At 43.7% G+C, this 27,036-nt stretch overlaps 1 protein-coding gene across 5 annotated transcripts in view; it reads left to right on the top strand.

Annotated features, from left to right (window-relative positions):
* The first annotated feature begins 5,113 nt into the window (after positions 1-5,113).
* ADGRF5 (adhesion G protein-coupled receptor F5) overlaps positions 5,114-27,036 on the top strand; it is a 42,749-nt gene continuing 20,826 nt past the window's right edge. Inside the window, exons 1-4 of one of the 5 annotated variants that reach the window (XM_063424057.1) lie at positions 5,114-5,961; positions 22,736-22,887; positions 24,192-24,319; positions 26,422-26,482. In XM_063424057.1, the coding sequence (XP_063280127.1) occupies positions 24,218-24,319; positions 26,422-26,482 (163 nt within the window). In that variant the 5' untranslated portion in view covers positions 5,114-5,961; positions 22,736-22,887; positions 24,192-24,217. The other 4 variants (XM_063424028.1, XM_063424044.1, XM_063424054.1 and 1 more) reach the window with 4 other exon arrangements.

The raw sequence follows: 27,036 nt of genomic DNA, 5'->3' as shown, positions 1-27,036 counted from the left end.
CTCCTGGCCCTGAGAACAGTCCCAGCTAAGTTTTTCATGTGTGTGAGGTGTTCCCATGCCAAAGTCTGTGCACTGCAGAGCTTAACAGTTCAAGAGATTCCCTGACTTCCCTGCCTAAGTCCTGCAGGTTCTGCTTGATGCCAGCACCAGGAGATATCCTCTTCCCTTCATCTCCATGGGTTCTGTCCACCTCACTGATGGCACCTCCTGAATGATGACAACATTCTTCCATCTCCTTCTGCTGGTGTCTGCTCTTGCACACATCATGCCTAGCCTGAGCATTGTCCCTTGGACGTGGTGGGACCAGGACCATTCCTTGTGAACACACCCTGTCCCATCTCTGTATCTTCAGATACTACTTGTCCCACTCCCTTGGAGCTCTGGGTCTGTACACCTTCAACACAAAGGTACCCTGCTGACAGCTGGAGTTTCTCTGTGTTGTTACTATTAATTCTGTTAATTACTTTTATGAGCAGATAGCTATAATAATAAGTGGGAATTCCACAGCACTGCATTGTATGGAGTCTTGAAGCCTCATGTTATGTAGGATACAGCTTTGCAGAGCTCTCCACACCCAAGCCTCTAGGGTGATGATCACTTTTGCTTGGTAGTGCACCATTTAAAAAAACATTTCCTTCATTGTCCATTGTCAGATGAAATGATGGGAAAATAGGCCATTGCCTGCACCCATCCATTTTAAAGAGGGCCCAGCTCACCCAGTGGAAGCTGCTTGAAGTTATAGAAAGGGAGGGGTGGGTTGTGCTTTGTGGGAAGGGACTCAGAATCCCTGGAGGAATTACCGCATGTATTCTGCTAGGGAAATCCAACAATTGCACGAGCACAAAGGCTACCAGCAACAGACGTTTTCCACTTCCTTCACTGGCTTTCACAGAAGCTCAACGAGGTCTCCACCATTCTCCAGAAGACTCTGCTTTGGCCTGGGTCTCTGCACTGGGATTTCCTATCAGCTATGAAGGCCCTTGGTTCCCTATTGTCAATAACTGCTTTTAGCAGATGAAGCTTTACGTAACCTCAGACAAAACACGTTGATAAACCACAGTCCAGTGAGGCAGCCAGAGCCCTAATTTAATAATAAAAGAGCTCAGTAAGTCTGCGGGCTGAGACAGTAAGTCCTTTAGTAAGGATGTCAGGGAGCTGTATCTCTATCTAAGCCAAATAATCAAGAAAATAGAAGGAAAGCAGCCAGCTGTTATACAAATATATCAGGTATTAGTGCATCACACAGAGGTTTACATGTATGATTGATTGCTCGGATTATGAAAAATATGGATCTTTGCTTTAAAATGAAATTTTTCAGCTTCAGTTTCCCACATTTCTTTGCCTGTGCTTTTTTCCACCATTAGAAAATAAAATATCCATTTATCTTTTTAGACATTCACAACTAGATGGTACATTGACACATTATTGTAGTGATCATCCTGCTATGAAGAAATTCATACAGGTGTGGTAACTAGCCTAAAAAAATCCTCGTTATAAACCCAAATCACTTCCACCTAAAAGAAACCCATAAAGCTGAGTGATGGCAGTGTACAACACAAGTACTCTGAATACCCAAATTGGTTGTTCTGTCACGGCAATGAATTCCTGATGCTTCTGGAAAAAAGTCATCTTCAGAGACTTTGTTCATGAGCATAAATAGTTTCAGAGTTGTCCGCTGGCTGCAGGGAGACAGTGCAGGGCATGTTTCTCCTTTTGTGTGAGACCAGGCAGCCGTCAGCACTGGCGTTCTAAATATAACCCTCCAGTCAGATGTAGAATAAGACATTTCATTACTTCCTTCCTTCTCAGCACACTATGGCATAAATAAATCAGGATTTGCTCTCGCCGTAATGAGCAAGGTTAATTCTTTGCCATCTGACAGGGCTTCTGATAAAATACCTGCTATATCTTGTTTCTAGTGACCCACTGCATTAATGATTTACATTGGATGTAGGTAATGCCATGCCTCAGATACAGAGGTTGCTGTCAAATACAATGAAATACGGATCACACTCATCATTCAAAAGCACGTAAAGATGGGGTATGTTGCCTAGGCTCCCTCTCTGTCTCTTTCCCTCCTTCTCTGTTTCTAGAAAAAGCATAAGTCCGTGAGCAAGTGGGTGAGGTGTATGCAGCAGTGAAATGCCCAAATGTCCATTCTTGCTTTTGAGGTATGACTTGGATCAGGTAGAATAAATTAAAAGGGGATCCAGAGTGCTTGATGCCAGCACCAGGAGATATTCTCTTCCCTTCATCTCCATGGGTTCTGTCCATCTCACTGGTAGCACCTCCTGGATGATGACAACATTCTTCCATCTCCTTCTGCTGGTGTCTGCTCTTGCACACATCATGCCTAGCCTGAGCATTGTCCCTTGGACGTGGTGGGACCAGGACCATTCCTTGTGAACACACCCTGTCCCATCTCTGCATCTTCAGATACTACTTGTCCCACTCCCTTGGAGCTCTGGGTCTGTACACCTTCAACACAAAGGTACCCTGCTGACAGCTGGAGTTTCTCTGTGTTGTTACTATTAATTCCGTTAATTACTTTTATGAGCAGATAGTTACAATAATAAGTGGGAATTCCACAGCACTGCATTGTATGGAGTCTTGAAGCCTCATGTTATGTAGGATACAGCTTTGCAGAGCTCTCCACACCCAAGCCTCTAGGGTGATGATCACTTTTGCTTGGTAGTGCACCATTTAAAAAAACATTTCCTTCATTGTCCATTGTCAGATGAAATGATGGGAAAATAGGCCATTGCCTGCACCCATCCATTTTAAAGAGGGCCCAGCTCACCCAGTGGAAGCTGCTTGAAGTTATAGAAAGGGAGGGGTGGGTTGTGCTTTGTGGGAAGGGACTCAGAATCCCTGGAGGAATTACCGCATGTATTCTGCTAGGGAAATCCAACAATTGCACGAGCACAAAGGCTACCAGCAACAGGCATTTTCCACTTCCTTCACTGGCTTTCACAGAAGCTCAACGAGGTCTCCACCATTCTCCAGAAGTGTCTGCTTTGGCCTGGGTCTCTGCACTGGGATTTCCTATCAGCTATGAAGGCCCTTGGTTCCCTATTGTCAATAACTGCTTTTAGCAGATGAAGCTTTACGTAACCTCAGACAAAACACGTTGATAAACCACAGTCCAGTGAGGCAGCCAGAGCCCTGATTTAATAATATAAGAGCTCAGTAAGTCTGCGGGCTGAGACAGTAAGTCCTTTAGTAAGGATGTCAGGGAGCTGTATCTCTATCTAAGCCAAATAATCAAGAAAATAGAAGGAAAGCAGCCAGCTGTTATACAAATATATCAGGTATTAGTGCATCACACAGAGGTTTACACGTATGATTGATTGCTCGGATTATGAAAAATATGGATCTTTGCTTTAAAATGAAATTTTTCAGCTTCAGTTTCCCACATTTCTTTGCCTGTGCTTTTTTCCACCATTAGAAAATAAAATATCCATTTATCTTTTTAGACATTCACAACTAGATGGTACATTGACACATTATTGTAGTGATCATCCTGCTATGAAGAAATTCATACAGGTGTGGTAACTAGCCTAAAAAAATCCTCGTTATAAACCCAAATCACTTCCACCTAAAAGAAATCCATAAAGCTGAGTGATGGCAGTGTACAACACAAGTACTCTGAATACCCAAATTGGTTGTTCTGTCACGGCAATGAATTCCTGATGCTTCTGGAAAAAAGTCATCTTCAGAGACTTTGTTCATGAGCATAAATAGTTTCAGAGTTGTCCGCTGGCTGCAGGGAGACAGTGCAGGGCATGTTTCTCCTTTTGTGTGAGACCAGGCAGCCGTCAGCACTGGAGTCAGTTCTAAATGTATGATGTCAGATGTAGAATAAGACATTTCATTACTTCCTTCCTTCTCAGCACACTACGGCAAAATGAATTAGGATTTGCTCTCCCCGTAATGAGCATTTGCCATCTGCCAGGATTGTGAAGACAATCAAAATATTCCTTTATTGTCCACGTGCACATTAGAGCGTTGCTAGCCATGACATTCCTTGATGACAGGACAAGCTTATGATAAAATACCTGCTATATCTTGTTTCTAGTGGCCCATTGCATTAATTATTTACATTGGATGTAGGTAATGCCATGCCTCAGATACAGAGGTTGCTGTCAAATAGAAGGAAACACAGATCATGCTAAATATTCAAAAGCACATAAAGATGGTGTATGTCGCCTAGGCTCCCTCTCTGTCTCTTTCCCTCCTTCTCTGTTTCTAGAAAAAGCACAAGTCAGTAAGCAAGTGGGTGAGGTGTATGCAGCAGTGAAATGTCCAAATGTCCCTTCTTGTTTTTGCAGTATGACTTGGATCAGGTAGAATAACTTAAAAGTGATCCAGAGTGGAGATACCAGGTTGCTAAAACATATTCTTGCTGTGTGCAGAGAGAAGGGTGCTATTATATGTGGAATCTGGAGTCCTGGATGCAATTTTCCATCTTAAGACATCCTCAGAAATATGGCCCAGACACATCCCATTCAGACTCTGAAGCACAGAGGCACAGGCTGTTCTCAGCTACGTGTGCTGTCAAGAGGTAGAAGCTGATATCTCTGATCAGAGATGAGAGATGCCATGGGCCATCTGAGGGGTTGATGCTGGGCCATGGGACTGCAGTTACCTTGCAAGAACATCAGAGATGGTGCAAAGCCAGAAGAGACAACAGCAAGGAACATATTGTCCAGGGAAGTGGTGGAGTGATGTGGATGTGGTGCTTAGGGACACAGTTTAGCACTGGGCTTGGCAATGCAACATTAATGGTTGGACTCCATGATCTTAAAGGTCTTGCCCAACCAAAACCCCTTTAAGATTCTGTGATTCTAAGGAAGCCATTACAGTGTCCTTCATTTATCAGCATAACCAGGACTGAGCTGTGGGGCACCTTCCCTACCTTTCAGGGGTAGGGAATTTGACTTATGCTTGTAAATCCCACTTTGAGAGCCCCAACTCGAGGCAAAAGGATCTGCACAGCACAGTTTATGGGCTATTCCAGGAAAAGTTGTTCTTCTTGACACATGCCCAGATTTCTTCTGTACCTTAATAAGGAGCCCCTGTGGCACAGCTGCATTGCTGGGGTGTTGCTGAACACAAGCTCTGTGTGGAATGGCTCTGCACTATTATTTTGCAGAGTATCTCAGCAATGAATGGAAGGGAAGATACCATAGCTGAAAGTCTGAGGAGCACCTGTAGGCTCCAGATTATTCAGTATAGTGAAAACTGAGACTCTGAGAACAGTTTTACCCTGGTTTAAAAAAAAAAGGGAAAAAAAAGTAATTTCTTTTACTTCACACCCCTGATGATCAAAAAAGTGTTCCGCTCATCTTGAAATCACACTCCCCAGAAGCTCTGTTTGCACCCCCACCCAAGTGTCCCTTACATCCACCTTCCCCCCAGCAGCAGGAAATAGCTTAGAAAATATTTCCAGGTTCCTTCCTGGCCAGAGGTCACCTCCGTGTTTCAGAGCAGCAGGAATCACCATGTTCTCTGACACAACAAACGGAGGAGGAAGACCTGTCCTGCCCTTCCAGCTTTAAAGCTTGTGCTTTTTAGCAGCAACTCCACCCTGTGCTGGTGGAGAAGGGATCAGTTCCCACTGATCGCAGGAAAGGGAGGTCACGGGGTTTGCTTGATTAAATCACCACAAGCCAAACGCTTCTTTCTCCTGCTCACTGAGAGTTGCTCACGGACTGTTTTATTGGTCCCGAAACGAAAAGGAAGAAAAAAAAAACAAAAAAACAAACAAAGCAAACAAACCCCCAGCCCAAGAATCAATAGCACCAGCAAACGGGGAAAAGCAGGTGTGTCTCGAGATCCTGCGAAAATAAAAGGCAGAGGCTGAGGCAGGAGGTGGCACTTGGATGGGAAGCTTCCATCCCAGCACAAGAGGACAAGCTTGGAAAAGACTCGGACAGGACAGCACTTGTTACCCTACAGGTATGCATTCTGTGTGTGAGATGTTGCATTGCTTTAACACTTCGGGGCAGGCAAGGGTGGCTTGAAGGAATTTTTGGGTCTGGATTCTGACAGAGTGGTGCAAGCTTTGCATCACTAGTAAACCTGCTGCAGGTTTCTGCCAGGGGAACTGCAATCGGCACAGCTTTCATTTTGTGGTAACTAGTTGGCAGTTTTCAGTAGGATGCTTTTGGCTGTCCAGGGTATGAATTAAGTCATTCAAGCTCCTGACAAAGTGCTACTACCTGTTCACTTGGCTAGTGAATGCTAATAGAGGTTATGATTGCTTTAGTTTAAGCTTGGGGCTGCAGAGGTAAAGAGGAACATGCACAGAAATGCTGTGCTAATCCTCATTTCATTTATTACCTTCTAAGTTGTGCTGCAGAGATTCAGAGAAAAAAAAAGTCAACTGCAATAGGATTTAGAATTTTTTTCCATTTTGGTTTTACTTACAGTGCCTGGAAATTGCAATGCAGATGCAGGCACTGTATTTTGTTAGCTCTATAGAATGGTGGGTTTGTTTCTTTTAAGACCAATCTCCCTTGAGTTTTATATTAGGTGAAACTTTCTGACACGAGAGAGGGACTTGGGGCACCCACAGCCACAGGCTGAGAAACTGCTGTATACTGTCTTTGAGCATCACATTTATCTTGTTTCCAGCCTTTTCTATCTGTGTTTTCAGCTGCTTCAATGAAAGCAAGTTTTGTGGTGTTGTGCTGGACTGCTGGAGTGCTGCTGCCAGTGTTCAGTGTAGGGGGGGATACAGGGAGGCTTTCTGATGCTTTCACTTTCATTAATGTCTATATCCCCAAAAGTTCTGCTCAATTTCCAAACATCTCTGGTGCTGCAGTATCCACTTTGCTTAAATGGTCATTCAGAAAAAAGCAGTGCTGTGGTGGGACCCTGTACAACCTTGTTTCTCTCTCCCCATCATGGGAAAGCAATGCTCACCTACGTGCACAAGGAGCTTTTGGATCTGGGGGAGAAATGTGTTATTGTTTGGTGCTGTAATTCACATTTTCAATGACAGTTTTAGGAGGCAATGAGCTTGTGACAAGCAGGTAATAGCAAGGCAAAGGATGTGGATTTGAAAGCCTGAGGCTCCATTTCTCCTGCTTCCATCACTTGCTGTTGCATGACAAAAATGGTATTTCACAACCCATAGATTTTCCTCTCACCCAGAAAATTCCTCATCTATTTCTGTCACTTAACCTGTCCAGTAATGTCTGGCAACATTACAGAATGAAGTGATTCTTAAAGAAATTTAAGGGCAAATCTTTAGCACCTGGGTAGCAGCGACACTTGACTGAACTCAGTGATAGGTCAGCCAGCTCGGCAGGAACCTGCTGTGACTATTTGGTATCTGTCACTATTTAACTTCCCCAAATTCGTCTGAGTTTGCCTCCGGTGGTCCAGGTTTAAAAAACAAACAAAGAGAACATGCGTAGGCACTGGAAAGATATCTTTGTCCTGATCTTCTTGGTTATTTTTATTTTTTTAACACCTCTTGGGCAGGCTTAATAAAGCAGTTCTCCGACATCTGAATTGGAGACGTGGGAAATTCCTCAAACTAGGCAGAGCTTCCTCTTATTGTTATAACACAAAAGACCAGTGAAGCCTTTACTAGAGTTCCTTTTTTTAACCCATTCATCTTGACCAAGAAACCTACCTGCTCAGGGCTGTGATTCACAGTTTGCCAGAAGGCAGCAGACAAGCATGGAAGTGAACTGCATCATGCATGAGGATGTCATTATTTTGGGGTTGTATTACACTTGAAACTGAAATGGTTTGCTGCTGGAATTAATCTCAGTCTTGAGCAAGAATTGTGGCTTTTTAAAATCAAATAGGATGAATCTGCAGTAAAACCAAACTCCTTGCAGAAACCCATTTCCAGTTTTCCAGGAAAGGGTTTCTTAGGACCGTAACCTTCAAAAGGGGTTCAATTGACAATTCATGAGCAGATCCACCGCAATTGCATGTTTATACAGAGTTTATTTCACAAATGATCCCGCATGTGGCTCAGCCTGCCTGGGGGCAGTTACCACCCTTGTGTTAATCTGATCCAGCACCTGCCCTGCTGGTAAGGGAGCAGCAGCTCTTCCCCTTATCTGTGCTGGGCAGCATCCTGAGAGGACTGAGCCAGCACTGGGTGAGGGCAGGAACTGTGGGGCTGTGATAGTGGCCCTGAACTGTTTGTATTAAGAATGTGGATGAGATGGAATGCACAAGGTGGGAGTGCAGGAACAGGTAAAATTGGAAAGAGATAGCAAAAGATTTGCAATGGCTTGTTTCTCTCTGATGGACAAATGATCAATTCCTCATTTGTTCTGTTGGGGTTCTTTTTTTAGAAAATATTAGCTCCTACAGAGCAGACAATTCATTGTAGCAGGTTGTCTGTAATTACCATGGTATATTTGCATGTTATAATGCTGCACCAGTGGACTTTGGTAGGGAGTTTTTGACTACATTGCAGCCTGTTCCAAGGGCTTATCTGCTGTTGAAGGCAGCCTGGAAGAAGTTTCCCTCTCACAGCCATCCCATGACATGACATGAATGTTGTATCTGTAATCCACCATGTCTACACATAGTTTATATATTTTCTACAAACTTCAGTCTATTCCTGTGGAAGCCTGCCCCAAAGCCTTCCCTTCTCCATCATAATTCCCATCTGAGCAATCCACACAAGATGACAGTGCCCGGATTGAACTAACTTTCCTCATAAGGTGTTTTGCTTTGGATTTGTGCCTGAAACACAGTTGATACCATATCAATGTCTTGGCTATCGCTGAGCAGTGCTTGCAGAGCATCAAGGCTTTCCCTTTCTTCCCACTGACTGTTGTGAGTGGGATGAGGGTTGGGAGGGATTACAACAGGGAAAGCTAACTTGAATTCACAAAAAGGATGTTTCAAACCATATAACATCATGTTCAGCAACAAAAAAATAGTGGTGGAAGTGAGGTTTGTCTTCCAAACCTGTCATTGCTTGGATATTTTCTGGATCTACATCTGCTTGTGGAAGGGAGTGAAGGATTGCCTTCTCATAATTTTTTAAAGTTTTCCTCTTTCTTTCCCTGTTAACCTTTATTTATCTCAATCCCCTAGTTTTCACGCCTTTTCTCATCCTATTCTCTCTTCCATCCCTCTGACAGATGAGCAGTGAGTGGCTGTGTGGGTGTTTGGCATCGGATTAGGGTCAGCCTACAACAATGTGATATCTAGCCCACCCTTCAGATACCTTCCAGTGGACCACTTTTGAATAAACAGAAGTTTTACCCGGCCCAGGAAAAAACATTTAAACTTCCTTGTGTCATCTCCATTGGCTGATTTACACAAAATAATTGTTTCAGGAAGACCTCAAAGGTCACCTAATATCTACCATTCCTGGCACTGAATTCCTTCATTCTGGATGAAAAGCAAGCCACATCCCATTTGCCTTCTAGGTACTTCCAGAAGTCTTGCTTTATCAGATCATTAGTGCAATCACTAATGGGTTTTTCCTGCCCCAGGGTCTCTCTAAGCACCCTGTGAAGCAGAGACAGCAAATATCATCCTTGCTCAGCAGCAGAGAACTGAGGCACACAGATAGCCAGGGTCTGCTTACGAGGTTGGCTGCTGCCAACCCATGGTCTGCTGTCTTGGATTGAAAAATGTAACCAAAAATGTGTATTCTATTTTAATCTGTTGAAACTGGTTAGAAGATACTGTTCCTTATCTCCTGTAACTCTAGGGGTGGAAAGAGGGCAGATGCCTTCTCTTAATGAGACACCTGATAACACCAGATAAGGCAGTGCCTTCTTACCTCTTCCTCCACCCATCCTCTTCTGAGGGACATCCCCTGTGAATGGGCCATTGAAGGCCTCTCCCATGACTGATAACATCACCTCATCCCATTGGGAGATGCTCCACCCACTGGGAGGAGCCAAAGCCTTTCCACTGAGATAAAATCAGCAATCCCAAACACCAAGCTAGCCTGCTTGCACAGGATTCCCAGAGGGTGACTGGACCCTTTCTTGAGGATCATCTCTACTCCAGCAGAGCCACAACTGACACTCTGAGAGGACTTTCTTTGGTCTGTTTCCAACACCCTGACCAACAGGGTGTCAGGTTTGCATTCTCGCTCTGTCAGTGGTCCTTTGTACTATTGCATTTATCTTATTTTATCTTTACTTTTCTTGTTGTTTGTTCTCTATTATATTGTGTTTCTGACTTGGAGTCTCACTGGTTTTGCTTTCAAACCAGTACATCTGCTTAAACTCACCTCAATGGGACAGAGAATGCTGTGGCAGCCAGGTTTGAGGGTGCTTGTGAGCAGCAGAGCTGTATGCATTCCCTATTTAAATCTTAATATGAAATATTAATTTCTAAATGCCTTCCCTCAAAACATAATAGAGCTGTGATCAAGTATGTAATTTACTGTCCTCGGAAATTCCTCAAAACGACAGAGCTTCCCCCAATTGTTCATGCACAGAGGAAAAGCTCTACTAGAGTTCCTGCTTGGGCTCAATCCTGTGAGCACAGGTTTGGCCCTCCATGACCATCAGGCTGAGTGTGTGAAAACCATCTTCATTCCAAAGATGTCCCTACGTGCCTTGTGACAGGCACAGAGTGCCCCTTGCTCCTGAAATTGTTTTACTGTGCCTTCTTGAGAGAGAAATTCTTTAAATTCCTGAATATTGTCCCTAAAATTTGGGTTGGCTGATCCTAGGTCTGAGATCCCAGATGAGCCTGTGCATGCCTCAAGTGTCTCTGGCAATAAAACAGGACTGATGGCACTTCTTTCCTTCCTTCCTCTTGTTATCCATCCTGTGTCAAGTCTATGGCTTAAAAGGTTCAACTGCTGTTCACAAACACTGTCCTTTATTTGCAGTTAGGACACATAGCATGTAAAATAATAGAATTACAGAATGCTTTGGGTTGGAAAGGATTTTAAAGCTCATCTCATTTCAACCCTTTCCATGGGCAGGGACACCTTCCACTATCCCAGGTTGCTTCAAGCCCCATCCAGCCTGGCCTTGGACACTTCCAGGGATGGGGCAGCTGTGGTTTCTCTGGGCAACCTGTGCCAGGGTCTCATCATCCTCACAGGGAAGAATTTCTTCCTAACAATTAATCTAAGCCTGTCTTTTGTCAGTTTAAAGCCATCCCCCCACTGTCCTGTCACTCCAGCCCTTTTGTAGGCCTTTTAGGTACTGGAAGGAGCTCTGAGGCCTCCCTGGAGCTTTCTCTTCTTGAGGCTGAACAGCCCTAGATCTCTCAGCCTGTCTTTATAGGGAAGATCTTCTGTGTTATTATAGAAAATCTGCTTTAAAAGCTGCCTGCTCTTTTCCTAAACACCTTGTTTCTGGGCAGCCTTGCAATGGTTCTTCCAGCACTGTTCCAGCATCATAGTACAAAATTTGACAAGTGCTTAATCCACCTGACAGCAGTTAATGGAAGCTTCCCTTGTCCCTATCATAAGTTCAGGTGCTTTTGAGGTTGAAAGCAGAGGAGGTTCCTACTGAAGTAAGGCCTAGACTGCCTGTAGAGTCAGCAGAGAGAAACACAAAGGCCTCAGAAAACTTCTTGTGGGAGATATCACCAAAGTTCAGCACCAACTTCATCCCATTGAGATGAGGGATGGGGAAGCTGGAAGGGAGCAGGAGAACCTTCCCATTCTTGAAATATGCATTTTATTTTAGGCCATGATAGAATTAGGAGAAACAGTGTCACAGCAACAGGGTAGGGTGTGTTAACCCTGAGGCCATCGGTCAGGGCACAGCTCACCTCCATGAGCCTGAACTCTCCTTTTCTCCCTAAACAAGGAGCCCAGGCTGTGCTGCTGGCTGGAAACAGCCCCTGGTCCACACTGTTCTTTGAAAGATTCCTGTGAGTCTTGGCATTAGCATTGGCTGAGACAGGGAACATGGGAACTATGGACTAGGCCTCCTAAAACTAGGCAGAAAGAGACCTCAGTAGTTCATCTGCTCAGGCCCTGCATCTCATGGCAGGTGTTTGTTTAAGCTCTCCAAGGGCACCCTGTGGCTGGAGAAATGCCATTCCTTGGTGGTGTATCTCATGACCAAACCTGCCATCAGATGTAACTTGTCTTTGCATTGCTGTGTTTTCATGCCATGTGAACCCAACAAGCACCACAGGGGTTCACAAGTCTGGATCGTCCCTGGTCTCAGTCTGAAGTGTAACGTAATTTTGAATGAGGATAAACATGTCTAAAGTCTTCTGAACACTGGTAAAACAAACTAGTCCCATCTGTGTTGATGATACTGTGGCTTGATCTCACACCTGATGCCAATGATGAAGGTATAAGAGTTCTGATAATTTTGAAAATATTATAGACAGGTGCAGCCTTCCAAGAAGTTAAATAGTAGCACTATTTGGCCTTTCTGAGTTCTGTGCTCTGGAAGGCAAATCAGTACAAAAATAGTAAGGCTGAAAGTGAAATCAGTGCAACAAAATAGAAACAAGTATTTTTTTTCCTCTTAGACTTTATCATTAGAGAAGGCAATAAAGAGATATAGACAACAGAGACCTGCCTTCCCTGGTTTGAGGGATTTCCCTCCATTTATATGATTCTATGTGCAAAAGGTGGATGCTATTTTGTACTTCCATCTTTTTGTTGCTAGGTATGACAAGCAGGCCATCAGACAGGAAACTCCCTCTGTCCAGAGCAGGATTGTACAAACTCCAAAAGGCTGACACCTACACTACCCACAGGAGCTTCCTATACAGCCAGCTGCACTTGCAGTAATAACAGGAAAAAAATTAAGAGGTTAATAAAACAAAATGAGCAGGAAGCATACAGTCATCGGACTTTCTAGTACTTTAGTCTATAGAAGTAACCCGTGTCTGGCCTGACTCAGGGACCCAATCCAAAACTCAGTGCAGCCCATGGAAATTCCACTCCAAGGGATATTGTTAGACCTCACTCTTCACTACATTGATTTGGGAGTGCCTGGCAAGTTCCTCCTTCCCCAGTACTCCCACAGTGCTGAGCTTCAGATACCTTGTTGTGTTACTTCTCACTGCAAATTAGGCCTGCACCCCACTGCAGATGCTCCAAAAAGCTCAAGGAGAAGAAGAGGAGGTTCATGGGTACATCCCTTCTTCTATCCCAGTCATCAGAAGTATGCTGGTGTGTGCTTTTCCAGAGTTTTTCCAAACATGTGGTACCCAGCTGCATGCAAAGGGCTGAAATAGGAGGGTGGGATTAATTGACTAGCACCTTTTTTCCTTTTACTTTGTTCCTTCTCTACAAAACTCTTGACATGAAGGTCAAGAAAGAGGCCTTAGCTGAAGCAGAGAAAAACCTGAGTGGAAGTCAGTAAGAATTGCCAGGAAGAAGACAAGAATTGGACAGGACTTTCTTTTTCCAGTAAAGTGCTGATTTAAATATCATTTCACTTTCACTGCAGCTATCACTGTTTTCAGTCTGGCATATTAATGTACCATGTGGCATGGGGAACATTCATCCATTTACTTACAAGGGCCATGACATCTGTTTGAACAAAACCAATGAAAATAAGAATTACCCCTCTATTCCCCCAGCAAGCAAAACCTCTGTTCATGTCCTAGGGATCCTTGAGCATCCCATCAAACTCAGCCCCCTGCACCATGCTAGGCACAGAGCTGGAATAATAATTCCAAAAACATCACAGAGAAAGCATGCCAGAGCTTGTTTATTGCCTGTTTGAATCCTTATCACCAAGCAGTTCAGTTTTGTGTCCTTGATTAATTTCTGTTTATTTTATTTTTGTTCGCATTCAGATGTGTTATCTAAGGTCAGTGCAACTTCCCCCGTCCCCCCTTTCCCTTTCAGCCAACTCTCCCATGAAATATTGTTGTGCCTGGGTGTGTGTTTCTTAAAGTCATTGTGTGTTTTCTGTCTGAAACAAACATTGTCTGATCATCCAACTTATTATGCACTACCCAAAGGTCATGCTTTATGCAGAAAAGGAAAGCTCTTCTGTTGTGACTGAGGAATAACAAACTGGACAGGCACTGAAAACAAGTCTTGAGCCCCAGAGCTCAAGACTGTGAGAAAATGTTCCATAGTTGTTTGTAAATGGTAACCAAGGCTCAGCTGCTGCAGGCTATTGGGCAGCCATGGAGCCAAACTGTCCTGTGCCAGCTGCAGATCTCCCACTTCACACCTTCTAACCTGTAGCAGTTCCTAGTTCCTCTCTCCAGGCATCCTTCGCCTCCACAGATCTCACAGCACCATGGGCCTTTCATCCAAAATACCTAGAGGGAGGCAGAGTTGTTTAAGCTACAGGAAAATGATGGTGTGGGGGTAACTGAGCTTAACTATGTTACAAAAAAATACAGCCAAAGTGGAAAGATGTAGAACAAGAACCAAAGAGGCAGGAGGACTGCTATGCTAAAATGGCGTAGGAGTCTTCATCCTCGACAGCTGATGGGGAATGTGAAAGTGACGTACAGGGTATAAGGCCATGGAAAAAATTGTGCTCTCTAGTTTGACAATTAAGGATCAAACTTGTCCCTAATGAGTGGTAGATTCAAAACAAGCGAAGGAATTGAGATCTCCTTGTTTCTGCAAATTATGTATTCGGCACACTCTTGTAGGTTTTCCTATAATTTACTTCATTTGTGTCAGCTTAATAGGCCATTAGGGCTGTTAAACACCAATGACCTGCCTTTGCCTCCAGAAATCCCTGTAGTTCTGATAGCCAGAAGTGGAAAGAACGTTCTGAGGATGAGCTGCTGGAAACTTAGTTCAGTTTTGTAAAACTCTTCCCAGCAGCCTCCGCTATAGCCCTTGTTGGATAAGAACCAACTGGGGCAGAGAATCCTTGGATCTAACCAAGGGCAAATCTGTTCATGACATTAAGCAACCAGAGGCTATTGAAATAATGGAGAATGGTCTCTCAGTGTGAACAAAGGAGTAAAAAGTACAGAATTAAAGGCTTTTACAATGAGATTTTAAAGCAGAACATGGCTGCCTGACCACACAGGGAGCTCTTGGCCTCAGTGACCCAGGACATGTCTCACAGCCAGAGCAGAGGGCCAAGAATGGAGGCTGTGGAACTAATACCCACCTCACAAAGAACTGCTGGTTGAAGATGTGTTGTGCCTGCAAGGTTGTTTGTTTTCTTCTTCCTGCTGATGCCAAAGGTGTATTTATCTCCATTTGGGCACAAGAGGGGCCACTTTCCCAGACACAGTATGTAAAAAGGCTATAGCCAACAGGAATAAAATGCTTCTATGTGGGATGGCTGCATGGGGAAGGATAACTCTGTCTTCTAAAACAGAGCTGCTTGTTTCCACTTCTGCATTTATAACCCCTTACCAAAGAAGCCACTCCAGGGTGGGTGTATCTTTAGGTCCCTCCACCATTTTTAGACATTGACAAGATCCCCCTGTGCCCTTCCTTTTCCAAGCTAAGCAGCTCTCTCAGCCTCTCCTGGTATGACAGATGCTCCAACTCCTTAATCATCATCATGGCTCTTTGTTGGGCTTGCTCTACTGTGTCTCTCTTGTACTGGGGAGCTTAGGAGCTGGACACTTTGCTTAAGATGCACCCAGATTCAGGAAATCTTCTTTTTCTTAAGTCTTAACCTCAAATGAGAAGTGTTGTCAGAAAGATTCTAGAAAGAGGACATGACTGGCAGGATAGGAAAGGCTTAAAATGTGTCTGCCTGTAAAAGACAGAGTTGGTGAGTCAGACTGAAGGATAAGGTGGAACAGACCAGGTCCCTCTGGGTGAACAGAGCTAAGGAACCCAAGTAAGGAGCCACAGGTCTAAGAGAATGTCTATAGAGGCAGCCCTGCTGCAAGGGATTATACAGAATGCCAACAGCATGTTGTGTCTGTATCATGCTACACTGCCAAGGCCATAGAAGCCATGAGCCATCACAGAATCACAGGATATGCTGAGCTGGAAGGGACCCACAAGGATCATTGAATCCAGCTCCTGGCTGTGCATCCCCAAGAATCCTGTGGGCATCATCTCCCTCCAAAGATGCCCTTTCTGTCCAAACACAGTGGTGTGTCTGTAAGTGCAAGTGTATTGTCACCCAGCCCCATGGGAGAGGCTGGCCAGAGGTCCAGCCTTGGTGTGGTACCTTCCCAGAGGGGTTAGCTGTGCTGCTAGTCAGCAACCAGGCTGGTGTTCATGCCTCTCCAGATGTGCCAGACTGTTTCTCACCTCCCTCCTTCCTTGAGTTAATGCTTAACCAGTAACTGTGGCAGTTGATGCTTATTCATGCAAGAATGCCCTCACTGATCTGGCAGATTGCTGTTCTCCAGTGACAAGCAGTGAGTCCAACTGTCAGCTGTGCTGGGAAGGTTAGGAAAACATTGCAGGGCGAGCTGGCACTGTCCAGAATGTGTTAAAAACGTTCACAGAAACTTCTTTTGGCTGCTCTCAGAGTATTAGGAGTGCCTGGAGAGTGTGATAATTTGGACATTCAGCTGGGCAGTGTTTTCTGTGCTCTCAGTCATCCAGCTAAATGGTTGCTATTTCAACTGTGCCCTGCAAATATGAGTCCTAGAGAGTGGTTCTCTCCTTGCAGGAAGTCCTGTGTGGTCGTGGTATGATTTGAGCCTGATCCTCAGATAGCTGGGTCTAAATTATTTTCATTTTCCATGTAGATTATTTGGGTATGTAAAAAGGTCATCAACAATTCACGGGAAGGCTGACGGAGGAATAGAAGAATCTAAAGTCATAATCATAGGTCAAAAGGAAAGATAAATACTGCATGAACAAGTTTGGAAAATGTGAGCTGATGTAGAAAAAGGTGTGAACCATAGCCCTCCTTTGGAAATGTTGTTTTGGGGAAACCTTGATAAGGCTGTAGATACAATTTGCCACCTCTGCGCTTAAACCAGTGAGAATATTGTGCTGCAAAGGAGTTCCTAAACTTGTCTAAGATAGAATCACGGATTGGAAAAGAGCTCTAAGATCATTGGGTCCAACCATTAACCCAACACTGCCAATCCACCACTAAACCATGTCCCTCAAGTCCACGTGTACATTTCTTTTAAATACTTCCAGGCATAGTGACTCCAACACTGCCCTGGGCAGCCTGTTCCAGTGCTTGATCACCCCTTCCTTGAAGAAATTTTTCTAAATGTCTGATCTAAACCTCCCCTGGAGCAATTTGAGGCCATTTCCTCTCATCCTGTTGTTTGTTCCTTAGGAGCAGAGCCCAATCCCCACCAGACTTCGCTGTCCTGTCAGGGAGTTGTAGAGGATGAGAAGATCCCCCCTGAGCCTCCTTTTCTCCAGGCTGAACTCCCCCAGCTCCCTGAGCTGCTCCTCAACAGACTTGTGCTCCAGATGCTGCTCCATCTCTGTTGTCCTTCTCTGGACATGCTCCAGCCCCTCAGTGGCCTTCCTGTCATGAGGGGCCCCAAAGAGAACACAGGATTTTTGATGTCTCACCAGTGCCAAGCACAGGGGAACAATCATTGCCCTGGCCACTCCAAATGTAGCTCTGAGAACACAGATGTGTGCTCTTGCATATCTCCTCTGAATCTCTTTGAATTCATTCATTGCACAAATTGAAGTGTAGAGATACACAGGTAATTGGAAGAGATCAGCAAACATTCTACCCATCACCTCACTGCCACAAACCCCCATGGAAGCAGAATCAAAGGCTCTCCTCCATGTCAGCAGTTGTATAGCCTGTTCTTAAAAACCTCCACTGAGGGAAACTTTGCAGCCACCCTGAATAGCCTAATTTTGTGCTTCTAAATGGTACACTTACATATTTTCAACAATCACCTACATATTTACTTCTGCTTCAGATTGTGTGACTTCACTACGTCCTTCAGCCAGCCATCGCTGTGAACATCCATGTCAGTCCTTTTTCAAGGGACAAACTGTTATTGTGTCCATACCTGACTCTTGTCCTATCTAATCTGAACAACCTTCAGCCTGTTCACAAGATTATTGCTCTTGTCACTGAGGTTATACAATGCTCTTGTCTTAGCAATTCCATGGCTCTCCTTTGGATGCTCTCCAATACAGCAATATCCGGACACAGGGCTCCAGCCAAAACATCAACAGCACTTTTGTTACCTCCCAGGTCTTCCATTAAAAATATTTGCTAAAAAAGGTAATAATGATATTTCAACATCATTACAGTGAGTGAATTTAGGTAGCAATTTCTTAGGACTCCCTCTGAAATAATTTCTGCAAGACTGAGGTGAGAAAAACTATCTAAAGTCATGTGATAGAAATACTAAATGAAGCCAGGCATTGTCAGATTCACCCCAAAAACTGTTATCTCAAAGTAATCTACCTATTAGCTCCAATATTCTTGGAATTCACTCTGTCCTCACACATTAAAAACACAGCTTTGAACCTCTGAACACACAAAATTCAGACTCAAGAATAGCAGATGGTGTAAGAATCTGCAGCATTGCATCCAGTTTCTGAGAGGTTCTGGCATATTTTTCTGCATTTGGATACAGCTGACAGTGGAGTTTGATTACACAAATTGCTGAGATTAATTTCTAGAGATGAGCCTGAAGTGTGAATGTTCAGGACTGGAATGAGGATGGGTGAATCAAGAGAGCCGTAACAGCTTCATTTCTAAGTTGTTTGCACATTTGCTTTCTCTTTGAACAGTATCTCCCAGGGTGCAGCTTTGTGGGAACTTTACCCTGGTCCTTCCCTCATGACAGATGAAATGTGTTCACATGCTTTTGCAAGAGCAAAATTCCAGTGAATTATGGGATCCCTGTAGCTCTGCCTTGGTTTGCATGAGCACTTCTAGTTCAGAGCAGGTGTCCTCTAATGCACCTCTTGCTTGCTTTCCTGAGCCTGTGAAGGCTAATTGCACACTCAAATGTTTAAATAAAAAAATGTTCTGTGGTTGAAACGCTAAATCTTTAGAATCCAGGAAGTTCAGTTTCTGGTGACATGACAGTACATGATGAATGAGTACAGGAAAAAACATTAGGACGATCAGGACATCCCCTGTGCTCACATACCAAGTTGATTACATACCTAATGCTCTGACATTGTATAATTTTCACATTCTCCTGCAAAGTAAACCAGCATTTCTCGTACTTTTAGGCTGCAGTTTGATGATAAGCCTTGAGCAGAAACCTCTTTTAAGAAAGCCTTGCTGACATTCTTTCCCATTCTCACTCCCCAGGATTCTCTTTCTTAAAATTTTTGAAAAACACAACAACAACAACACAAAAGCAAAGGAAAAAAGAGGGGGTTTGGGGAAAGAGGGTTTTACACAGACCAGTTTTCCAGTCAAGGCCTAGCAATGTGGAAAGTGTGACTCCACCACAGGCACAGGTAACTCAGCCTGAGCCAATTCTGCCTCCTCTTCTTCTCAGCCTCTGCACTGGCACTGCTGCTCATTCAAACCTGCAAGCAGTCAGCCAGAGGAGCAACTTAGGGAGAAAATGGTCAGCTTTTTCTGTAGGGATAGACCATGAACTCATGTTGAACAGCTTACCAGGGCAGAAAGAAGAGGACCTCCTTGTCCTTACCCTCCTGCCCTGCCTGCCAACTCTTGTTGCATCTCCCTTCCCTTCTTGGGACCACTTAGCTGCTGCTCTCCTTGCTCTGGCCCTGGCACTAACTGGCACCTTCTCTAAGCCAGTCAGACTCAGATGAAAGTGAGTTGCACACCTTATTGCTGCTTTAGTTTTCTGCAGGGACAGGGAGTAAGAATCTGGAAGGCACCAGCACAAGGCCATCAATAAAACCAATCTGCAGGGAGAGAGGTGGTGGCATTAAGTGCTGTAGATGTAGCCTTGGTCTTCTGCTTGTTTGGATTCCTGAGCCAATTTGGGTGGGCAATAAACCAGACCTATGCCACCACAACAGTGAAGACAAAGACATGCTGCTAGGGTAAGGAGAGCATCAGTCATGCCAGTTTAATCACCTTGAAACTGCTGCAAACAGCTGAGGTCTGACTCACCACATTGCAGCGAGCAGCAGGTGACCAGGTTTGCAGAAAAGGGAACAGACCTGTCTCCTGAATTAATCTGTGTTTAAAAAATAATGCCCCACAACACGAGCTTAATCCCAGGAGTTTCCACAGAGCTCAGCCAGTCACTGCCTCACACACTGCTGTGGAAACAAATTCCGTCAATAAATCAACTGTTATCAAACACTGTAGGGACAAGGACTCCACTGTTACCTGGACAGATGTCCCCTATTTGTCCATTGTGTTCTTGGTTCCAGATTTTGTTCAAGACAGAAACAAACATAACACATCAGAATTTCCCCTGATTTCTGGCAATTCCTGTAGCCATAAGAGTCACAGGTCTGCATCTCTGTGCAGCATCTCCAAGGGTATAAATGTATCTTCACAGAGCCTTCCAGGCCTGCACCACAGCAAGTGTGCTGCCAGCTCAGGTAGGAAAATTTTAGGGTTTTCCTCCCTTATAGTTTAAGTCAAAACCCTCAGACATTTTGCCATAGCTACAAAACACTGTTTTGCTGCTGTCAGCCCTCAACACCCTCTTTTGCTAGAACAAAGAAGGTGAGTAACAGCAGCGGAACAAGTTAGTCCACTAATCTGCAGATAAGACACTGAGGGACTCAGATCAGTGCAGGGGGAAATAATGAGTACGACCTGATGAATGGTATCAGGAAATATCTCCTCTTAAAATGCCCTTGTGGGTTTTCTGAAGTGGCATATCTGCTCAGCCTCACACTTGAAATTTGAGTGCAGGCTCTAGAGGCAACTTCTTTTCTGGGCAGTAATAACTTCTTCAACTAATCATAAAAGTTCCTGTGGTTTAATTTCTCTTTGAGAGAGCAGCCTGGGCTATGGTACAAAGCAGATGGTGTTTAAGATGGATCTAATTAGAAGATCTTCTCTTTGAACCACCTGAGAAGAGGTAAATCATATTAAATCTCTGAGTGTTGTCTTTATTTTCTAAAACATGTGTGATGGTGACTTGTGCTGGGTGTATTTGCAAGGAAAGGTGTCATTATTTTACAACATTTATGAAAAAGAGAAGTTTAAAGAAAAATTAAAAGAAGGTCATGTATCTCCTTTATGTCCTGGTTTAAAAGGAGACCTTGTTACTTATCTCTAGGAATCCTCTGCATTTTAGAATTAACTTTAAACAATACTTTCCAGCCTGAATGCTGTGGAGAACAAGCATTTTGTAGCAAATCTGGACTTCTTTAGCTCTCTGAGTCTCTATAAGTTGAAGACACTTACTGTTTCCCAGGAGACAGTTCGTATGAGAAATGAGGAATGTGTCTGCATGTGTTCTTTGCCCACTGAAGGCAGACAGATACTTGAGAATTTGCTCACTAAGAAGTCTACAGCAATGCTTTATTCATGAGAAATTAAATGAATGAGGGGAACAGCCACATTGCTTGAGGAGAACATTTAATACTTTTTCCCATTTGCAATTTGTTTGTTGGTTTTCTGGCTTTCTAGATACTGGCTTGGGATATTTTGGAGCTTTAAATAGCTACCAAAGCCTGAGTAACAGCCAGCTCTCATTTGCATGAGTTGCCCTCTATATGGTGTCTCACATGTACAATTAACAGGGCGTTTGCTGTCAGCTACATAAAGTCACACAGAAGATGTGTTTGAAAATAGAGGCTGACCCACAACATTTGAATATGAAGGCAAGTTGCGGAGCAGAGCAAAAGATAAATGCAAAACTGTGCCAGATGTTGTTTACCCTCATCATAAATTTTGTTTAATGACCTTTTTGCCTTTCTATTATCTATTTCATTAACCTGTTACCAATGTAACCCAAACTCTTTGTGCAGATTAAATTTTTTTACCATATGTTGTGAGAATATGCTGAATATTAAAGCTACCAGAAACCTTTGTTTAGGTAATGCTTCAATTATTAAATCTTGTCACTCTCTCAGGAACTTGTGTCACAGAATGTTTCCCTCATGATACAGGTTAATCAATCGTGATCTTGGGATCAGCCAGATCCATGGAAGTCTTGAGTTTGTTGCAAGTGGATGATGCCTTCAAAATAGGAAACTAGTCTCTTTTATAGAATTCTGGATATAGTGACAGACATGCTCAGGAAACTGAAAAAAAAAAATCCCCACACTTTTTCCTCCAATTCTGTTAGCTATTCATTGATTTGATTAAAAAGCCTGTAACACTGTTTTATTTTAATTGATTTTGGAGTGGGGTGGGAAGATACTCTGAATCATTGTGATGTCCTTCTTTTCTTTCTGGTTATTCCTGTATAGGAGTATAAGAGCAGTTATATTGTGTTAGCTCAGATGTCTAGATAAGAGTTTTCTTTTTTTTTCCTTTGTTTATTTTATTTTGTTTTGATTTACTTTTGTTTTGATTTTGTCTTGTTTATGTTGATTTGGAGGGTTTTGGTTTTGGTTTTTTTCTTCCATTGCTGTCCAATAATATCTTAAAATTAATTTTTCTTCTTTAATTGCATCTCAGAATTCAGTTGATATTTTCTTCAGACCCCATTTCTGAGTGGTAATTGTCAGTTCAGAGTCTATCACAGAATACATAATGTCATGATCATTTTTTCTACCTTACACTTTTCAGTTGTGAATTTCACAACCAAGTCACTCAGTCTCCTGTGACCCCAATGCAGATCTTCACAGGCAGACTTTGATTTTGTTAGACTCAACCATGTAAATTTTTCCACAGTGTTGCATCACTAATCACTGCCTTTTCCACATAATTTGAGAACAGAGATTAAAGTACAGGCTTACACCTCATTCTTGCAGAGCTGAGGTGATGACATCTCTGTACTGGAAAAGAAAATAATTTATTCCTACTTTTGCCTTCTATCTTTTAACCAGGTCAGTATCCGGGTGAAGTCCCACTCCAGATGGATCTCTCTAAGAACCACATTTGGTGAGAAAAGTCACAAATCCCTGCTGGGCACCCACCGTGGTGATATTGAGTAAATGCTTGGCTATAAACTCCTTGCCATCCTCTCCCAATTCGCGAGGTGAGACCACAGATCATGTTCATATTGCCATTTTCTGTCATGGACTCCTCTGAGCAGGGAGTTGCCAGCAAAGCCCCAGCCTGCCTGGGAGCACCAGCTGTGATAAATGATGGTTGCAATAAGCAACCACTGCTCTCAGGAGGTGCTGATTTTTCTATTTTCCTCTAGTGACTCACTGCCTTGAAAAACTTGAATTTGGATGAACAGGCTTTTCAATGCAAAAAGATTGTCATTTTACAAGAGTTCATGATTTTAATCAGGCTGATGTTATCCACTCAGGCACTGTTTAGTACTATGTTTGGAGTCTTTCCTCGGAGTTTAAAATTATTTTCACAATCCTCTTGGGTTTTGCTTTTTTATGTAGCTCTCTACTAGTTGTTAATTCTGGAGCTAAGAAAGCATTTTTTATGAATAACCAGAAAGTGCATATTCACAGCAATATATCTATATATAATGTATTCTTCACCTCCCTTTCTCTATTCCCTTTGGTTGTATAAATGTGTCAGCACTTGTTATAAGGGTCCATGAATGTTTTACCTCTCCCTTTATGTTTCACCATCCGGTCTGCTGTATGACTAAATTAGCTCTGGTATTAATGTGGTAGAAAATGTTATTGGGGTGTGGGGGTGTGTGATTTCAGGTACCACATTATATTCTTGTATGTCATGGTCCTTAGATTCTAGTTTACAGCAGTGCAAATAATGGAGAAGTGTACTAAATCTTAAAGATAGCACAGATTATTTCAGGAGATGCCATTCTTCATTGTGTCCATTGCTAGCCAGAGGGGTTAACAACACAGAGACATCTGCACTGAGCCCGTGGTGATGCTACAACCCTCTCCAGAGTGGGATACAGCCAGCAGCAGAACTCTCCCTGCTGCAACAGGCCCTCACTTGCTGCAGCATTCCTCACTGTTCCCTCCTCTGCTGGCTGTGCATTTCCCAAGTACCACCAAGAGGGATATTTGAAGATCCAAAGTCAACTTTTTTCATGGCAGATTTTCAGCACCTCCTTTGTCCCTGTTAGGAAAATGCTCAGGACTCTGCTTTCTCCAAGCAATTTCTTTTTCCTGTTTTGAGTAGATATTTCAGCTGACAGGAGAAAAAGGAGAGATGAGGCAAACAGTCTGATGGCAGTGCACAGGAGTAATGACAGGCCTCAATCTAAGGCCAGTCTTGCATGGACTGAACAGGCAGAGTTCCTGAGGGAGGCAGAGCACCCTGTTTTTGTGGAGTGGGCTGGTATTTCCTACCGTGTGAGACAGATGAAAATCCCCTGGTCCTTTTGCTTGATTGTCTTTTCAGGCTGCACAGCAAAGTCACCTGGCAAAATGCCATCCCCAACCACTACAGGGCTCCACTGCCTGTTGCTGCTGGTCTCAGCCTGCTGCCAGATACCACAGGACTCAAACTTCTATCCATTCTCCTACATGGTGAGTATCTGCTGGCTTTCATTGGGTCACTGCTTGTAGCACCCTGATGTTTCCTTTACACCCACAAAACCTTGAAAGAAGTCAGAGTAAGATTGGAGGGGAATCTGAACCTAGAGTGTCTAAAGAGATGGAGAAATCCAGGAACTGGGCTCTTGACATTTCCCAGTCTTAAAGCCTCTCCAGAAGGCACTGAACAAAACACATCTTCTTTCTCACTGTGTTGGTCTGCAAGGGATTTCAGTTGTTGTCCCTGGAGATAAGTCTGCGTGAACACTTATGTGGCCACTGCACGAGTATAGAATTTAACCATCCTATGAGAGAAGCACCAAATGTATCTAGAAGTGACGTGTTTGCAGGACTGTCTCAACAGCAGGACAAGTGCACATGACCAAAACTCCACTCCTGAGTGGTTTGTGTTTAGATGTTGCCGTCAGCTGAGATTTTGCTTCAGTTTCCCACTTTTTCAATAATCCTCACAGATCCTTTCTGTTTCACCAACAGTGTGAATTATGGAAAGCCATATTGTGCTTCATCCTGTATGTGTGTTTGTTAACTGTTCCTGCACAAATTTTGCCTAACAAAAAAATACAAAAGTGGAACAGGGAAACAAAGAGTCTAACCAGATGGAAGTAAATATAATCTGGTAAAGAAAACTAGTCTACAACTCTACAAACTCTTGGTCATCACAATTATTATTAGACTGGACAATACTTCTTTTATCTTCTCCATTGAGAGTAAATGGAGAACCTCCTTTTTTGAGAAAGTTGGAAAAAAAGGAAAGGAAATGTGAAGAGGAAGGTGGGAACTCCTTAAGCTCTTTCTACCACTTAGCCCCTGCTTTGACAAACCAAGATATGTCTGGTTGCAGCAGCCTCATTGCACTTCAGCAGATGTCTAACAGTGGCCAAACTGATCTGTTTGGTCTGTTTTTTCAAGCTATCTTCATCTCAGCACTTAGGAGTTTTCATGAAAAAGCAACACCTCTTTTTTTAGCACCACTGATCATGGGACAGCCCGCAGATGAGTCATGACTTAGTGGTGTGAAATATGTGAAGCATTTTGCAACCTAGCAATGCCCTGCTGTTGTTTGGGAGAATAACTGAAAAAGGAAACCGCTGAGTCCGCACCTGGAGGAAGACCTGGGTCAAGTGCACTTTCTGTAACTCCTGCAGCCAACCTTTGACACGAAGGTGCCATCCCAGCAGTGCAAGGAGTGCCAGCACGCCTTGGGATCCACAGCACGGCTGTGGTGGAAACCCAGCTCTAATCGCACACCAGATGGTTCCTTTTTGTAAAGAGATGACTCGAGAGCTGCCAAGCTATTCACCCTTTCTGTAAATAAAGGTTTCAGTAGGAACCGAGAAACTGGCAAAGCTGCAGATTTCCTGCCTGCGTCTTTGCTTGCTCTTTAGGCTTTCTTGCTAATGGTGGTGCCAATGTATTTTTAGGGCACAATTAAAAAAGATAAGATGGTCTGAATCTCACTTGGCTGCAGCCTGTGTAAACCCAGCCATAGTGAAATGGTGCTACCCCTGCCCTGGCCAGCTGTGTGTTACTGATGGTCCCAAAATAGCTGACCTGACAGCTGAGCTGGAGCCAAGGCTTTTCAATCCCTTTTCTTCTCCTGCTCAGGCTGGCTCTGGTGCTGCAGAGGTGGGAGCTCAGAGCAAAGGGGAAAGCAAAAGGTGATCAGAGTCCGGTTTCTGGATTCAAAGGCCGAGGGGCCAGGTTTTCCAAGTATTTCACAAGGCTGGCCCAGGACTAACTGCACTATGTCAGCCCCGTGGAGGCCTTGAGGCTTAGACACAAAAAATCCTCCTGAGCTGAGACCGTTGGATTGCAGAGATATGTAAAGAGGCATCTGCAAATTCAGTACATCCCTCAGTTGGTGCTTAACTCTTCCCTGATTGGAAAATAGAAATTTTCTGTTTAAAGAGGAAGATGGGGTGGGAGGTTGGAGAGGTGGGACCAAGATTAGTGGGAAAAAATTAACTGTGTCAGTATTTTCTTCACAAATTTCTTTTGCCAACAACAGCAGCTAAAGTTTCACTTGGTTATTCTCACAAATCCTCACCCTCTTTTTTTTTTTTTTCCCCCCACAGGTGGACATCACGCCGGGGCAGGAAAGCTTCTACCCAGAGATGCAAAGGCAGAATCAAAACAGTACGTACACAGATGTTTGGTAACAGAGCAGGTTTCTAGTAGGCCAAGGGTGAAATCACTGTTAGGGACAGCATCTCTTGATGTACTGAGCTGGGAACATCAAGGACGAGGTGTGGTTGTGGTTAACCCCAGCTGAGCACCACAGTGCCACTCGCTCACTGTCCCTCAGTGCAATGGGGAACAGAATCAGAAGGACAAAATGAGGAAACTCACAAGATGAGATAAAGGCAAGATAATCCTCCTTATCTCAGTCTGAGGTTGGTAACCCATCAGCTTACTGACTCTAAGGAGAGAAAGGATGAGACAGCTATTCTATGAATATATTATGTCATTTGTATCAGCTTCCTATGCTCTGACATCAAAGAAATCTGACTTTTGTCAGACAAGCAGCAAATAGAACAGAAGCAGAATATCTGCTGAGTGGGAAGCAAGAAGATTCCCTAAGCAGAATGCCAAACTAAGATACCATTAAACAGCAACAAAGACCCTAAATGCTAAACTGGAGGCCATCAATTTGTGATTTACCCTCAAACACAGCCTTGCATTCTCACCCT

The sequence above is a fragment of the Prinia subflava genome, chromosome 2 (genome assembly GCF_021018805.1).
Source record: "Prinia subflava isolate CZ2003 ecotype Zambia chromosome 2, Cam_Psub_1.2, whole genome shotgun sequence".
NCBI classification, from domain to species: Eukaryota; Metazoa; Chordata; class Aves; order Passeriformes; family Cisticolidae; genus Prinia; species Prinia subflava.
The sequence above is the reverse complement of the archived record's forward strand: the minus strand, read 5'-3'. Positions and strand labels throughout refer to the sequence as shown.